We start from the raw sequence: 17,733 nt of genomic DNA, 5'->3' as shown, positions 1-17,733 counted from the left end.
CGCCCACTTGTACATAACTTTAAACACGCCCAGTTGTACTTAAGAAAGCCTCATTTGCATAAATATAAAAATGGTCATAACTTGGCCAAAAATGCTCGTTTTTGAAAAAAACAAAAACATTACTGTTATCTACATTGCAGCGCCGATCTGCTGCAATAGGAGATAGGGGTTGCAAAATCTGGTGACAGAGCCTCTTTAACCTGTGTAAAAACACACAGCCCATCGCATTGTGGGTGGTGAACTCTTCTAAATATATAGTATGTTTGGAAGGAAAGAATGGGAAAGAGGTATTTGCTTATTTCGTAATAATATCCGTTGTACGAGTGAATAACGTAAGCTTTGTGACCTATGATCGCTTATTAGGGGAAAATTAGATTTTTCTTTCCTTCCAGCAGCTTGTATGCCCCCTTTGCATATAGGCTTTCTTTAAAGTTCAGAAGCCTCTTCAATGCTGTGAGAGGGGAAGCAGCAGGAGGGATATATCTGATTGGTTAAAGTATATAGCAGAGATTTTTACCTCTATGCCAGGAAAAGCATGCCGACTCAGCAAGGTTATAGAGAGAAAATATGTATTTACAGAAATGATTCAGGTGGCAGTAAAAGCCCTAACACATACAATCTGGACAAACTAGTATTAACCGCACAAATTGAATACACATTTATAGCTTCCAAAGTCGGAATTGTGTTGTTTATTTATTTATTTTTAAATGTTAGTTACTCTTTAAGCCATCATGATCCTAATTGTAATCCTGAATAACATTCATAATATACACCATAGGAAACTATTTTTCCGGGGGAGCAGGTTTGAAAAGTCTTTTTTTTTCTTCCCACCCTCTGGGACGGCTTTAGGATGTCCCATGGTGCTATGTTCCTCAATGATATAAACGTGAAAAGGTAGGTAATGGATCATTCTTGTAAAACTTGAGTAAGCTCAAGAACGTCCTAGGAGATTCTCTCTATACGCTTGTTTTTTTGCACATATTATTCTATATTTTTTTTATGTAACTTTTTTTTCCTCCATTGAAGTCAATAAACGTATCTGCAAAAATAAAACGTTGCCATACAACTACATTTCTAGCCTGTCAAGCTTGTAATACTATAATTACGTACTAATTCATTACAGAACTGTACACTAAATCCAAAGACCATGATAACCGAGAGAGTGGAACATTTGGGTCTAGTGTTTAGAGAAAAATTTGCAAGTGCTTTTGGACAAGCCTTTTCAGAAATTGGATACCAGGTAAAATATTTATTTAGAAGTACTTAAGATTTTCATTTGGACTCTAACTCTCTCTTGCATCTACACATACACGTATGTCACGGGATGGGTCCCCTTCCCGCATCCCAGCGTTAGTGTTGATCGCACGAGCACCAGAAGCGCAATCACTGTAGAAGCCTGGCTGTGACTGACAGCAGGCCTTCCACTACAATGGTCAGGATTGGAGAAACCTCTTATTCAGAATGTTTGTTTAAAGAGGTTGTCCCAACATCCTACCAAATTTTTAGCTGTGCATGCTCCAACCTCTTAAGTCTTTTCCTTTCTTCAGCTGAACTACATTTCCCAGATGCACTTTGCTCTCTCCTAAGTGTCCGTTGCACCGACAGCAAGAAACAAAGCTGCATGTCACGGCAAGCACTTGTGAACTGCGTATGCCCGCATAAGAAAGACCCCTAGTCCTGCCAAGACTGTATGCCTATTAGGCCGTGTCAGAGGCACCGCCTAATACACTGCCTGTCAGTTTTACACTGACAGGCAGGAATACTTTGGTATATTAATCATACCACAGCATTATAGAAGCGATCATAAGATCACATTGTGAAGTCCCCTAGTGGTACAAAAAAGTACTGGATGTTAATTTAACATGCATCTTTGAGAAGCATTGATTTTTTTTATCAGTACATTTTTTCACTCATATTGGAGGATCTTCACCAAATGATGTTCTTTTTTTTATTCATCGTCATTGCTAAACTATCATCTGGGAAAAATACGCGTGACAAAGAAAATGTATGATATTTCCAACTATACATATTTTTTTCCATAGGGGTATTTCCTTCATTTAGTAGAAAATATCCATTCATGCTGTTTTCCCAATGGCACCCTTATTGGATCAGGGTTCAATTGTTTTGCCAATTAGAGATGGCAAACACTGATTCTATATGCTAATAGAAATGTATTGTACAAAATAAAAATAGGATTCTTTATAGAAGATTCTAGATAAAAATCTATTTACATTACAGTTGTGACTTACCTATTTGCTTTATGTAGGTTGAAAAATCAACTTTTGCGGAGATTGTCAAGCAACTGTTTTGTCCCAGTGATAGTACTGTTAGAGTATGTTCACAAGGGGCATTTTGGGGCTGTTTTTGCGTGGAAACCGCACCAAAAAACACCCGAAATCACCTCCCATTGATTTCAATCGGAGGCGTTTTTTCCCCCCGAACGGTACAAAGCTCTTGTGGGTAAAAGAAGTGACGTGCCCTATCTTCGGGCATTTCCGTCTCTGACCTCCCATTGACATCAATGGGAGGCAGAGAGTGTTTTTCGCTGCGTTTTTTGTCCACGGCACTCAATGGCCGCGGCCGAAAATCGCGGCAAACTGCCTGCAGACAGGTCCAAATCTGGCTCAAAATTCATGAAGGAATTTTGAGGCAGATCTTTCCGCCTGCAAAAAACTCAGTGTGAACAGGGTCTTAGGCCTTGTTCACACGAGTGTTCTGCCCTGCAAACACACTTCTTTTTTTGTTTTTACTGAATTTCTTTAGCAACTAATCTGTGAAAAGTGGACAGCATACTGATGTCGTCCATGTGCTGTCGGTCTTTTTCACACAGCCATAGACTTTAATGGGACAGTCTAGTCCGCAGAAACGGGCCAAATTAGGGAATGCTATGAGTATCTCGCAACGGGCATGCTCTGTGAAGAAAAAAATTAATTTGTGAATAATTGAATTGCTTAAGTCAATGTGTTGTCAGTCGTTAAAGGGAATGTATCGCTAGAATTTTTTTAATTTTTTTTTAGTTAAACTATTATTTAAATGATTACACATTGTTTTAGTTTTTTTAATTTTTTCACAAGTCAGGAAATATTATAAATTAGATTCTAATTTATAACATTTCCATGTGCTGGTCACTAGAGGGAGCAGTTCCCAAAATTGCAGCATGGTCAATGTGGTAAAGCAACCTCATTGCTTTATGCTGCAAATTTGGGGTAGACACACTCGCTCTAGTGTCCTCACACAATCCCCCCTCCCTTATTCTGGCTAGTGCCAGGAGAAGGAGGGGGTTGAATCTTCAAACCTCCTACACGGTGTGCCGCCATTTTCTGAGCGAATGCACAGTGTAGGAGGATTAGATACAGTGCTAATCAGACAGTATAACACGAACATACGTGAACATAATACACACATCACATACACAAACATAACTTACATGCTCCTGCCGCTTCGTTTTGGTCTGTGTGGGAGCGGCGTACGCTGCAGTGAATGGAACGGCTCCCGTTCGCATTCTCTATGGGGATGTATGTGCCGTATTCCATCTCTGTATGTGTCATTAATCGACACATAAGGAGATGAAAAAATAAATGGCAGCCCCCATAGAGAAATAAAAGTAAGAAAAAAAAAATAAGTAGAACACAAGAACACAAATAAATAAAATTTATTTTAATATCATACTAAAAGCAATATTATATAAAAAATAAAATAATTCATGACACTTTCCCTTTAAACTGGCGAGAAATTAGTTCTTGTGTGTAAATAAGGCATTAGGCTAGGGCTACACAGCAACATTGGCTGCAACACAACTCATCCTGCTTGCATCAATGGTAAAATAAGGGAATGTGGTCGTGTTTGGACCCACAGGCAGGGCAACACAAAGTTGCCATGTAGCTTTAGCCTAATGTTTATGTCCTTTTGATAACCAGTGGATATTTTGTTTTCCTTTATTCATTTAAAAAAAAATAATAAATTTGAATTTAAAAGTAGAATTTACAAAGTTGTCTAAAATTACTCGAAAGATCTGTTTAAATTCCTGTAGGGTACCCGATGTACATCATTGACTCACTGTGGGTTCCGTCAAGGTTTACCTTGTTTCGACAGTTAGAATAGCGCTGCATGCTGCACTATTCTTGCTGTCAAAAGTGCACAGAGCCTTCGTATTTTATTTGGGCTCAGGGGCAAAGCATATATATGCGAACAAAGACTTTAATGGACACTAACTTTTCAAACAACTTATGGTAATCTAATAGTATACCTGATGTCGATCAACTTTGTATTTTACTTACTTTTAAAATTTTGCTTGTTTTATCCATGCAAAATCACTCTGAAATTTCTGCAACTAGGTCTCTTACTTCATGTAATATGTTGTCCACCCCTTTTTGTCAAGCAAAGCCCGTCCGAGGTTGAGCAGGGGAGAAAAGCAGGAGCAGAGAGTGAGACACTGACGTCTTATATGATTTATATGGGCCCACAGTGCTGGATTGCCAGCTATACTACTCAGTACTGCTGTATAATCTCCTCTATGCCCCAACAACTAAATGCCAGTGGCTACAAACGGATGTCTGCACCGAGGTGTCAGAAAATAGTATTCGCCTACCTGAATGTAATGTAGTATACAACCGATCACTATAACCATGGTTCCAAAGAAAAAAAAAATTGTACGAAAATACAAATTTGACTTAAAAGTAATCCTTAAAAGACAAGAACAGATGTACACATACATTACAAATACACTAGAAACATTTAAACAATTAAAATTAGCAGAGTGTAGTAGAACAGGGGACACAGCAGGTGAGAGAAAATAGTGTAGATGCACATGAGACCGAATTTTCAATGATAATTAAGAAAACAGGTAGTTTTCATCTTCTTTGATATGCCTCTATCAGACTAAAAGCTGTTACATTAACATCTGCTTACCCCCATTTTTTCTTCTCTCTCTTTGCAATAGAGATACAAGCTTGGAGTACGTTTGCATTACAGGGTCATGGAGTCTATTTTGAAATCGGTATGTGATAAATAAAAATATATTTTTTTTTATTTTTAAGTTATTGAGGGATTAGCACAATTGTAAGTCCTCTGATAGGTCAAATGCACACGATGCATTTTACGTGCGTATTTGCGGCACGTATTTTCGTGCGGCATATCCGCAGTGTAATACAGTACCAGCAAAGTAAATTAGAATACAACAAATCTTACGTACACATTGCGGTTTTTTTTCTGCACGTAAATTGACCTGCGGTGCATATTTTAAAATCTGCAGCATGTTAATTTATCTTGCGTTTCCGCTTGCGAATTGTATCTGACTAGTTTAAAGAAACCAAAACGCACCTATTTCGATTACAAAATGTAAAAACCGCACTCTCAGGTGAGGAGTTTACCTGTGGTTTTGATGCGTGTTTTTTGCACCAAATTCCACAACGTGTGCATTAACCCCTTCGCGCTCAGCGACGTACTATTAGTACGGAATAGTACGTCGCGGGAGTAACGGCCATCTTCCCGTCACTTACAGGAACTGTGACAGCTGCTGTCTCGTACAGCAGTTGCCGCAGATCCTTCAGCGGGGACAGATCGCTGTGTCCCCGCTGATTAACCCCTTGGAAGCCGCGTTCAATAGCGATCGCATCTTCTTAGGGGTTAAGCTACCATCGTCGGCCCACTACACGATAGCGGCCAGAGATGGTGGCTATGGCAACCGGATGCCTAACAATGACGTCCGGCTATGCCATCTACGGAAGCCTAGTGGATACTGACTAAGTCAGGACCCACTATGCTTGCTGTCAGTGAGTAGCTGACAGTTCTAATACACTGCACTACGCATGTAGTGCATTGTATTAGAATAGCGATCAGGGCCTCCTGCCCTCAAGTCCCCTAGTGAGACAAAGTAATAAAGTAAAAAAAAGCTGTGTAAAAATAATAAAATAAAAGTTTTAAAAGTAAAAATCCCCCTTTTTCCCTTATCAGTCCTTTATTTGTTTATTTATTTTATTAATAAACTATACATAATTGGTATCGCCGCCTCCGTAACGGCCTGAAATACAAAAGTATTTAGTTATTTATCCCGCACGGTGAACGCCGTAAAAGAAAATAATAATAAACCATACCAGAAACTAATTTTTGGTCACTTCACTTCCCAAAAAATGGAATAAAAAGATCAAAAAGTCGCATGTACCTGAAAATGGTGCTGATCGAAACTACAGTTCGTGGTACACATCCCCCTGAGGAAGCACTCGTGGCAAAACTCGCGTTGGGGTTCATGTGAGGAGCGGACATTGACTACCATCTTTCTTGCTGGCTATGGGTAAGGCTGTGGCCATACGGATCACTTTCTAAAGCACTGTCACTTTTTATTGTATCCTCTTTTGTTTACATTTACTCAATATACTCCTATAGTATACTCACTAGGTTTGGGAAAATTTCCCCTTGTGAGGGGAGGTATACATTTTCTGATACAAGTAACTGTGTATACTATTTACTAACCCATGTATTTGAATCAGCAACAATAATTATTACTAGCTCCGCTATTCTTACTAGAGTCTTATCTTTCTGCATTTTAATATTGTTTGTGATATATGTTTAATAAAAGTCAAAAAAAAATTATATATAAATTGGCCTCAAATGCTCTGATTGTTTTCTCTTGTGTATGGATCATTTCATGGAGCTGCCTATGTGACATGGGGGGGATGTTTTTGTTATAAACGGTGCCCAGCCCTTATTACAAGTGTGTTTGGAGTCTACATATTGATAATGAGCAGTGCCCAGCCCGAGATGACCCCTGTTTTGACCGTTTGTATAAACGGAGACCCCTATTAGACCGTTTCAGTGCCCGATTTTCCCAAGCATACACCGCCGAGAATTGTATTTCTATTGATGAGTCCTTGGTACATTTTAAAGGGGGCTTCAATTAAGCCAGTACCTGCCGAGTAAGAGGGCAAGGTATGGTGTGAAGATGTATAAGCTGTGCGAGAGTGCATCAGGGTACCTACAAATTTAGGATATATGAAGGGAAGGACACCAGTATTCAGCCCCCATAATGCCCCCCCCTTATTGGGAGGTAATGCTAAAATTGTGTGGGATTTGGTGCATCCACTGCTGGACCAGGGTTACCACCCCTACCTGGATAATTTTTATACCAGCGTCCCACTCTTCAAGTGCCTAACCTCCAGAATTACTGCGGCATGCGGCACCGCTAGAAGAAATCTGAGAGGCCTCCCTATGACTCTGTTTGGGCAAACACTCAGAAGAGGTGACAGCAGGGCACAATCTAGCAGCAACATATTGTGTGTCAAGTACAAGGACAAAAGAGATGTCCTTGTATTGACGACAATACATGGTCACACCAGTACCCATGTACGTGTACGAGGTACCAGTACAGAGACCCCAAAACCAGATTGCATCAGATCATCATTGTCAGATCAAGTCCTGAAGCCCTACAGCGCCATGCGGTGTGGTATAAGAAGCTGGCCGTGCACATCATACAGATGGCATTGTACAATGCGTACGTGCTACGTCGATGTGCAGGTCAGACGGGAACTTTCCTGGAATTTCAAGAGGTGGTTATCAAGAACCTAATCTTTAGGGACCAAGAACGGGGGGCACCCAGTACTTCTGGAAGCGAGGCCACACACATCGTACCAGGGCAACATTTTCCAGGAGAAGTTCCCCAAACTGGCAAGAAGGGAAAAAGGTCAAAAGAGGTGCAGAGTCTGCTATAAGAGGGGGATAAGGAAGGACACAATATATCAATGTGACACGTGTCCCGAAAAACCAGGGCTCTGTATGAAAGTGTTTTAAAATTTATCATACATCCCTTAATTTTCAATCTACCCCAGTTTTACTTACGCTGATGCACTCCGCACAGCTTATCCCCCTCATCTTTCCCTTCGGGGCCCTGCTGTGTGCCCAGGCAGGGTATTGCTGTACCCGGGAGAACCCACATTACAATTTATGGGGTGTATGTCCCCGGTGGTGCATGCTGGGCACAATATATCGGACACTGAATTGGCATATATGTAAAGAAAATTGCAAATCTCACTCTGCACCATCTTCTGCGCATTATCGTTTACACAATACCTGTGGGGTCAAAATACTGACTACACCTAGATGAATGCCTTAAGGGGTGTAGTTTTTAAAACGGGGTCACTTCTCGGGGGTTTCAACTGTACTAGTACCTCAGGGGCTTCTGCATACATGACTTGGCACCAGAAAATCCCTAGTAGGCCAAATGGTGGTCCTTTCCTTCTGAGCCCTCCCATGGGCCCAAACGGCAGTTTATCACCACAAATGGGGTATTGCCGCACTCAGAACAAATTGGGTAACAAAATGTGGTATTTTATTCCTTGTGAAAATAAGAAATTTTGAGCCAAAACGACATCTTATTGGAAAAAATTTTTTTTTTTTTTTTAAATTCACAGCCCAATTCAAATAAATTTGGTGAAAAAAACTGTGGGGTCTAAATGGTCACAACACCCATAAATGAATTCCTTGAGGGGTATAGTTTCCAAAATGGGGTCACTTCTGGTGGGTTTCCATTGCTTTGATACCTCTGGGGCTCTGCAAATGCGACATGGCACCCGAAAACCAATCCAGCAAAATCTGCACTCCAAAGAACACATAACACTCCTTTCCTTCTGAGCTCTCCCATGGGCCCAAACGGCAGTTTATCACCACAAATGGGTTATTGCCGCACTCAGGACAAATTGGGCAACAAAATGGGGTATTTTATTCCTTGTCAAAATTAGAAATTGGAAAAATATATATTTTTTAATTTCACAGCCCAATTCAAATACGTGCTGTGTAAAAACTGTGGGGTCAAAATGGTAACAACAACCATAAATTAATTCCTTGAGGGGTGTAGTTTCCAAAATGGGGTCCCTATTGGGGGGATTCCTACTTTTTTGTAACACCTCTTCAAACCTTGCATGCTGCCTAAAATATATTCTAATAGAAAAGAGGCCCCAAAATGCACTAGGTGCTTCTTTGCTTCTGGGGCTTGTGTTTTAGTCCACGATCACACTAGAGCCACATGTGGGACATTTCTAAAAATTGCAGAATCTGGACAATACATATTTAGTAGTATTTCTCTGGTAAAACCTTCTGTGTTATAGAAAAAAATTGAAATTCAGCAAGAAAAATTAAATTTGCAAATTTCACCTCCACTTTGCTTTAATTTCTGTGAAGTGCCTAAAGGGTTAAAAAAAATAATTCTAACTGCTGTTTTGAATACTTTGAGGGGTCTAGTTTTAAAAATGGGGTGTTTTATGGGGGTTTCTAATACATAGGCCCCTCAAAGCCACTTAAGAACTGAACAGGTACTTTAAAAAAAATAAAAAAAAAGGCTTTTGGAATTTTCTTAAAAATAATAGAAATTGCTGTTTATGTTCTAAGCCTTGTGACGTCCAAGAAAAATAAAATGATGTTCAAAAAACTATGCCAATCTAAAGTAGACATATGGGAAATGTGAACTAGTAACTATTTGGGGTGGTATAACCATCTGTTTTACAAGCAGATGTATTTAAATTCAGAAAAATGCTATTTTTTTCAAAATTTTCTCAAAATTTTGCAATTTTTCACAAATAAACACTGAATATATCAACCAAATTTTACCACTAACATAAAGCCCAATGTCTCATGAGAAAACAATCTCAAACCTATCCAAGAGATTCTAAGCATTCCGACGTTATTACCACATAAAGTGAAATATGTTAGATTTGAAAAATGGGCTCTGAGCCTTAAAGCCCAAACTAGGCTGCGTCCTATTCCACAACGTTTTATGTCATGCAGCATAGAGATGGCGTTCCAGGAACATTTCTTAGATTTCGTTTGTTGAGCAAAACGTAAAATTACTGCAACTAAAATGAGGCTTGCCACAATTTTTTCCCTGTGGTTTTTACGAAGTGGTTGTGATTGTTGCACCACAGCACCATTTGTGAGGCCTAGGTCAATCTATGTCAATGAATCACATAACTATTTCAAAAGTACTATTTTTTTTACGTTTCCTTGATTAATAAACTCTCTATGCTTTTTCTTCTACAAGCATTACCTTTATTTAATTTCGCTATAATTTAATTTTTGTTGTCTTTTAAAGTGCAGCTAAACGTTTGACAAACTTCTGACATGTCATAGTGACGTGTCAGAAGTTTGGATTGGTGGGGGTCCGAGCACTGAGACGCCCACCTATCGCTAGAACGAAGCAGCTGAAGTGTTGGTGTGAGCGCGGAAATAAATGTATCGTGTCTATGTATCGTGTCTATGATAAATGTATCGTGCCTATGAGCCCGTATTCCGATACATCAGTTTTCCGGAAAAAGCCGAAAGGACGCGAAATTGCTGAGCTCTCACACGAGTCCTTCAGCTGCTTCGTTCTAGCGATTGGTGGGGGTCTCAGTGCTCGGACCCCCACCAATCTAAACTTCTGACACGTCACTATGACATGTCAGAAGTTTGTCAAACGTTTAGCTACACTTTAAGTTCAAAGTATTTTAAATGTATTTATAATAAATTTGTTGAAATATTTCATTGCCTCTTAAAGAGAATCTTTCACCTGCCCATACATGTGCAGCTGAGTGCAGTATGTAATAGACAGCGCTTCACAAACCCTGTCTCACTTGAAAGTATTTTTCTAACTTCCTCCGTTATTTACATATCGGTGCTGTTATATTTGGCGCCCGATATGTAAATAACACCCTGAACTGTCAATGGGGCGTGTAAATAGCAAGGGGGCCAGTTACTATCACTGTGACACTGTCCAATCAGCTATGGGCCGTGTCACAGCTGCTTGTGCTGTGTGATCTCTCTCGTGAGATCAGTCTTTCATTCACTGTCTGACAAGAGATGGAGAGGAGAGCGTGCATGCGTGCGTGCGCGCACACACTGCTCCGCCACTGCTGTGGAACAAAAGAGGAGAAGAAGGTATCGTCGGCAGCGCAGTAGGAGTGAGAGATCACACAGTCTTGTGGTCCTTGTCTGCCGAGAGCTGAAGAGTGAGAGCTCTGATGCCGCTGGCCGGTGTCACAGTGATGGTAACACGCCCCTTGCCATTTACACGCCCCTTGCCATTTACACGCCCCATTGACAGTTCAGGGGGTTATTTACATATCTAGCACCAAATATAACGGCGCCGATATGTAAATAACGGAGGAAGTTAGAAAAATAATTTAAAGTGAAACTTTTTATGAATTTGCAACTTTTGTAGGTAGACTAAAATGTGCCTAACCTTTTGTTATGTTAAGGACCAAACTATCAGATTGTATTACTTAAAAGCATTTCTTCTCACTGGCCTCACTTGTGAGGGGTCCTCTAGATTTTGGGGAGACGTGGCTGGAGTTGCAGTTTTGATAGGAATTATCAAATTCTGATCTCTCTCATGTTTAATAAAATAACCTCTGTACTAATGTCGCCTTTACTGTATTTGTAGCTCACATACACTGTAGTTTCTGCTCGTACCGCCAAAATAGCTCTTGTTCTTCGAGGCACGGACTATACAAGGTGTCCATTGGTACCTGGCACGAATTCGTTAGCAGCAGATTCTTTAAAGGGTAACTAAACTTGTATAAACCTTTTGACATGTCGTAGTGACTTGTCAAAAGTTTTGATAGGTAGAGGTCTGAGCTGTGAGATTCGCACTAAAATGAAGCGGCAGAAGTGCTCAGGTTAGCGCTGTACCGCTTCTTTTCTGATCCACTCTGCTTGACTTTTTGCGGAAAGCAGAGTGAGAGGTGTGCTTGCTCAATAGAAAGTCTATTAGTCCGTACACAGATCATTCGGTGTAGCTTCTGCTCGGGGGTCTCGGTGCTCAAACTTTTGACGTCACAATGACATGTATTATAAAAAGTTTAGTTACACTTTTAGTTCCGTAAGTGTAAAGTGATATCTCCTTCCAACGTCAGCTCTTTGCGGTGCAGCAGCGTGAAAGTGTTAGGAAGGAATACTGTAGAATTGTCACGGTTTTAGGGCAAATGCATACTTTTTTAAACAAACTTAGTTTTGCCACGCTCCCCTCTGGTTTTTACACTATGATTATTGGTCTGCATGTATCCACCAGCCGAGCCTTTATATTACAAGCTCTAATATAAAGGGCTAGGCTAGTGGATACTTGCTGACCACTACTTGTAGCGTAAAAAACAGCTTAGATGGTGCCCCTCTCCGTGTACACTGGCTCCTGCAGATTGTGGCCCCTGTAGATAATGCCTTACTGTAGATGGTGACGCACATTGCATTGTAGATAATGCCACTGTAGGTAGTACCGCACTCACCTGTCCCCGTTCCTGCACCGTCCTCTCCTCCAGCGATGCAGGCCTGGTCTCTTTTGACCAGGCCTGTTCCAGTGAAACGAAGCAAGCGCTGTGATGTCATTGCTGCTAAAGCACCGAATGGGGCTTTACCAGTGATGTTTTATCATGGAATCTATTTAAAGAGGCTCTGTCACCAGATTTTGCAACCCCTATCTGCTATTGCAGCAGATAGGCGCTGCAATGTAGATTACAGTAACGTTTTTATTCTTTAAAAACGAGCATTTTTGGCCAAGTTATGGCCATTTTTGTATTTATGCAAATGAGGCTTGCAAAAGTACAACTGGGCGTGTTGAAAAGTAAAAGTACAACTGGGCGTGTATTATGTGCGTACATCGGGGCGTGTTTACTACTTTTACTAGCTGGGCTTTCTGACGAGAAGTATCATCCACTTCTCTTCACAACGCCCAGCTTCTGGCAGTGCAGACACAGCCGTGTTCTCGAGAGATCACGCTGTGACGTCACTTCCCCAGGTCCTGCATCGTGTCAGACGAGCCGGCACCAGAGGCTACAGATGATTCTGCAGCAGCATCGGCGTTTGCAGGTAAATCGATGTAGCTACTTACCTGCAAACGCTGATGCTGCTGCAGAATCAACTGTAGCCTCTGGTGCCGATGTGGCCGACACGATGCAGGACCTGTGAGTGACGTCACAGATTTGCACTGCCAGAAGCTGGGCGTTGTGAAGTGAAGTGGATCATACTTCTCATCAGAACGCCCAGCTAGTAAAAGTAGTAAACACGCCCCAATGTACGCACATAATACACGCCCAGTTGTACTTTTACTTTTCAACACGCCCAGTTGTACTTTTGCAAGCCTAATTTGCATAAATACAAAAATGGCCATAACTTGGCCAAAAATGCTCGTTTTTTAAAAATAAAAACGTTACTGTAATCTACATTGCAGCGCCTATCTGCTGCAATAGCAGATAGGGGTTGCAAAATCTGGTGACAGAGCCTCTTTAATGATTATGTGAAAAAAAAAAAAAGAATCGTGAGGCGCCGGCATGGCGAATAAATCCGATTATGAACTTGGATGTGATAGTTTACAGGTAGATCCTGCATGTAAGAGACCAGCAGGACCCGCCGACACTGAACCCGTCTGGTCCGCAGGACTGTCGGATTCAGTGATTAGCACTAGATACAGCTGCTCTGTATACAGAATACAGAGCAGCTGTATCTAAAAAAGTAAAAACTTATTTTTAATTAAAAGTATTTACAAAGTTACACAAAACACACTGATACACCTTTTTATTTAAAAAAAACCAAAGCCTTTTGCTTTTCAAAGGTTTACATAGCCTTTAACCGGTTAGTGGTTTTAATGTTATGGCTGAACACTGCATTGCCTCTTTGTGCCCTCTCATGTAGCAAAACTTTTCTCTCTCTCCTACTATCGTGACAGGGACACATTCCCATGCAGCAACAAATTCCCTGACTTTAAGGCAGAACCTATATCCTTTTCATAGCGGCACATTTTTGATCTCGTTATTGTTGCAGCCACCCCTCCACATCTGCATTACAAAATTTTTCTGAGATACTCTATTTTTCTGCAGTTTGTACCTCTAGAGCATTTACTTCTCTGCACGAGTACACACAGTGCCAGGAGTTTAAAGAGGCTTTGTCACCACATTATAAATGCCCTATCTTGTACATAATGTGATCGGCGCTGTAATGTAGATTACAGCAGTGTTTTTTATTTAGAAAAATGATAATTTTTTACGGAGTTATGACCTATATTAGCTTTATGCTAATGAGTTTCTTAATGGACAACTGCACATGTTTTACTTTTTGACCAAGTGGGCGTTGTACAGAGGAGTGTATGACTGACCAATCAGTGACCAATCAGCGACATACACTTTTTCCCATACATTCACAAAGCAGATAGTAATCTTACTAGATCACTATGTGCAGCCATATAAACACACTATAACGTTACTCAAGTGTCCTCACAATGAATATACATTACCTCCAGCCAGGATGGGATGTCTATTCACAATCCTGATACTTCTGTAGCGTCTGTGTGATATTTACAGCAAGGAAAACGTAATCTCGTTTTAAATGACCGGTTACATCGTAATCTCGCGAGATTACGCTTGCCTTGCTGTAAATCTCAAACAGACGCTACAGAAGTGTCAGGATTGTGAATAGACATGACTTGGTCAAAAAGTAAAACACGCCCAGTTCATTAAGAAACTCCTTAGCATAAAGCTAAAATAGGTCATAACTCCGTCAAAAATTATCGTTTTTCTAAATAAAAAACACAATCACATTATGTACAAGATAGGCCACTTATAATGTGGTAACAGAGCCTCTTTAAATATTCTGATTCACGGTCAGTCTGACATCTCACCATCACTCAGAATGGCCAGGGCTGGCTTGTGGTGAATAAATCGGCTACATCATGCCTATCCTGCTTCCTGTGGTCCAAAGCCTGGATGCTGAGGCTTGTGTATTTTGCATGTCTGTCATATAACCGTAAAATCCCATAAAGGATGGCACGTGTGTTTTGCATCTGTTTTTTTTTTTGTTTTTTGCTTTTATAAAGCTTGCTAGAATAGAACATTGCTAAATGTTATGAATGAACACACAGGAAATTCTTTCAAACAAATGATAGTTGACTGGTAGTCAGAGCTTGTTTCCTGTTTTCTGCTTAATAATACTGTAAAATATACTTTGAACAATTTCCTTCAGTGCAGTCTTAAAATGATCAGAGATCGGTGTTATTTTTCTGTAAAGTTCAAGCTGTTTGCCATATAATTTGTTCTTTGATTTTCAGGAAGAAGAGCGTTTGTCCGTGCACAACTTCAGGTTTGTTCTTCAAAGGCTTAATTCAAACAGTACTTTTAAATTAGAAGGATATTGTAGAAGTGGTTGTTCAAGAATGTTCTCTCGTTTTGATAATGAGCCGTCTGCTTCCTGCCCCTTTATCTGTCAGCACTACTTTCCCTGTTGTTTTCCTATTGTGTGAGGCTTTGTTCACACGACCTATTTTCAGACGTAATTCAGGCGTTTTACGCCTCGAATTACGCCTGAAAAGACGGCTCCATTACGCCTGCAAACATCTGCCTATTGCCTGCAATGGGTTTTACGATGTTCTGTTCCCACGAGCCTTTATTTTACGCGGCTCGTCAAAAGAAGTGAAGGACACTTCTTTGGATGTTTTTGGAGCCGTTTTTCCCATAGACTCTATTGAAAACAGCTCCAAAAACGGCCGTAAAAAACGCTGCGAAAAATGCGAGTTGCTCATAAAACGTCTGAAAATCAGGAGCTGTTTTCCTTTGTAAACAGCTCCGTGTTTTCAGACGTTTTTTGTTAAGCGTGTAAACATACCCTTACAGTAAGGGTTCCTTCGTGAAACTCACTGCATGCTCTATATTGGTCAGTTTTTCGGCCCAATTTAAGTCTATGGGTGCGTGAAAAACACGGACAGCATATGGACGACGTCCGTGTGCTATCTGGTTCATGCTTCAGTTGCTAAAGAAATACAGAGAAATGAAAAACAAAAAAAGGAAGTGCTTGCAGAGGATAATCACGCCCGTGAAAAACAAATGCCACACGCAAAGCACACTGATGGCACACAGACATGAGATGCAGGAAATACGGTCTCGCAAATTGTACATGCTTGTGTGAATGTAGCCTACGGCACAAAGTAATAGACTGTGTATGTTAATGGTTTTCTTGCCCAGAAGTACGATGGAGGGTTAAGAATAGCACTGTGTTAGTACATTTTAAAGCTAGGTCCCCCGACGGAAAGCTGCATTGTTTTGGGTGCGACACAGATTTTCCATGATTTCATCTCCTTTGATTGTCTAAATCATGTCCGCTCTCAGAATTTTTTTTCTTTAATCATGTCCATTTTTTTTTTTAAACAAACTTTAATTAACAAAAACAATCCCTCCAGTCCCACACAGACATATTTTAGCAGAAAATGTTAGAAAATGACGTCATAACATGACACAAAATCAAACATCAAAGCATCTTAGGGTATTAGTAGAAAAAGAAGTGGCTAAAAATTGCAGAGCTGTTTTCAAGGGAAAACAGTCTGATTTCAAGGCGTTTTTTTTTCAAGCTGAAAATGAAGGTTTTTTTTCATTCAAAGCTTTTTTCGAGGCGTTTTTTTATAGTGTCAATGGAAAATCTGCTCCAAAAACACCTCAAGAAGGGACATGCTACTCTTTTACGAGGCAGTTTTTTATTTCAGCTGAGTAAATCTACACCTCATGAACTACACAGTGTATTTCACATTGAATTCAATGGGAAGCTGTTTGTAGGCGTTTTGCTAGTGTTTTTCCAGGCGTATTTCAAGGTGTTTACACTCAGAAATACGCCTGAAAAACTATGTGTGAACATATACTTATAGTCAGTCATATGGAATCCATTAAAAGACGTTATACAAAGATTAAATTTGGTATGGCTTGTTCTAAATGGGATGCAAACTATAAAGAATTACATAGTTCAAGTGACCTCGTGCACCATGTTTTTGTTTGAATTATATTAGAGAATCCAAAAAAATGTTGTATCTCTTATCAGAGAGTTGGAGGCCAAACCCAGTGTTTCCAACAATTTTGGCCACATGGCTTTCGTAAATATCTTGTTTAGCATGAATGTGTTTCTCATGAGCAATTAGCCAATTAATTTCTGTAATGGTGTATTCACAGGGTGCAGTTTTGAAGCTTTTTTTGACGTGCGGCCAAAAGCCTCAGCGAAAAAACGCATGCGAAACCCAGCAAAAACTCTGTGAATACAGCCTTGGAGTCAGTTTACAGTGAGTTTTTTTGTGCTGATTTTGAAGCGGAAACCGCATCAGAATCAGCGTAAGAGCCCCCCCCCCCCAACATTGATTTCAATGCAAGGCAGAGTCGTTTTTTTTTTCCCTGGCGTCTCTGACCGCCCAATTGCCGTGTTCGAAAAACGCCACAAAGAAAAAAGCAGGGTATGAAGGGCATGTTCACACAGGTTTTTTTTGCAGGAATTTTGAGGCAGATTTTGACCTGCCTGCACTTTCTTGCCGCGTTTTTTCCGCTGTATTTTTCGGCCGCGGGCAAAAAAAACCCTGCTTTCTCTGCCTCCCATTGATTTCAATGGGAGGTCAGAGGCGGAGCAGCAGCAAGAAAGAGCATGCCGCTTTATTTTTACCGCGAGTGGCTTAAAGCCGCTCTTGGAAAGAAAAATTCCTCTGCCTCCCATTGAAATCAATGGGAGGCTTTTTCGAACGGTTTTTTTGGCACTGATTCCGATGCGGTTTTAAAAACGCATCAAAAACACACAGTGGGAACCCAGCCTATTAGTCAGCGTGGACTCCTCTAACCAGTGCAGGGCAATGAGTTTCCCAGCCATGTATAGCATTCACCCAATTGCCAATTTTGGGTGGTCACCACCTAGCGGAACACCTTCCAGATAACCGAGGATTTGGCCGCGGAAGGGATATGTGATGAACCTAATTGATTAGGTCAAATA

At 40.6% G+C, this 17,733-nt stretch overlaps 1 protein-coding gene across 1 annotated transcript in view; it reads left to right on the top strand.

Annotated features, from left to right (window-relative positions):
- RB1 (RB transcriptional corepressor 1) overlaps positions 1 to 17,733 on the top strand; it is a 292,199-nt gene that overhangs the window by 120,427 nt on the left and 154,039 nt on the right. Inside the window, exons 13-15 of the mRNA XM_075852244.1 lie at positions 1,124 to 1,240; positions 4,940 to 4,996; positions 15,053 to 15,084. Coding sequence (XP_075708359.1) covers positions 1,124 to 1,240; positions 4,940 to 4,996; positions 15,053 to 15,084 — 206 coding nt within the window. The remainder of the gene's footprint in view (positions 1 to 1,123; positions 1,241 to 4,939; positions 4,997 to 15,052; positions 15,085 to 17,733) is intronic.

Source organism: Rhinoderma darwinii, chromosome 2 (genome assembly GCF_050947455.1).
Source record: "Rhinoderma darwinii isolate aRhiDar2 chromosome 2, aRhiDar2.hap1, whole genome shotgun sequence".
NCBI classification, from domain to species: Eukaryota; Metazoa; Chordata; class Amphibia; order Anura; family Rhinodermatidae; genus Rhinoderma; species Rhinoderma darwinii.
Note: the sequence above shows the minus strand (reverse complement) of the source record. Positions and strands in the feature narration are given on the sequence as shown.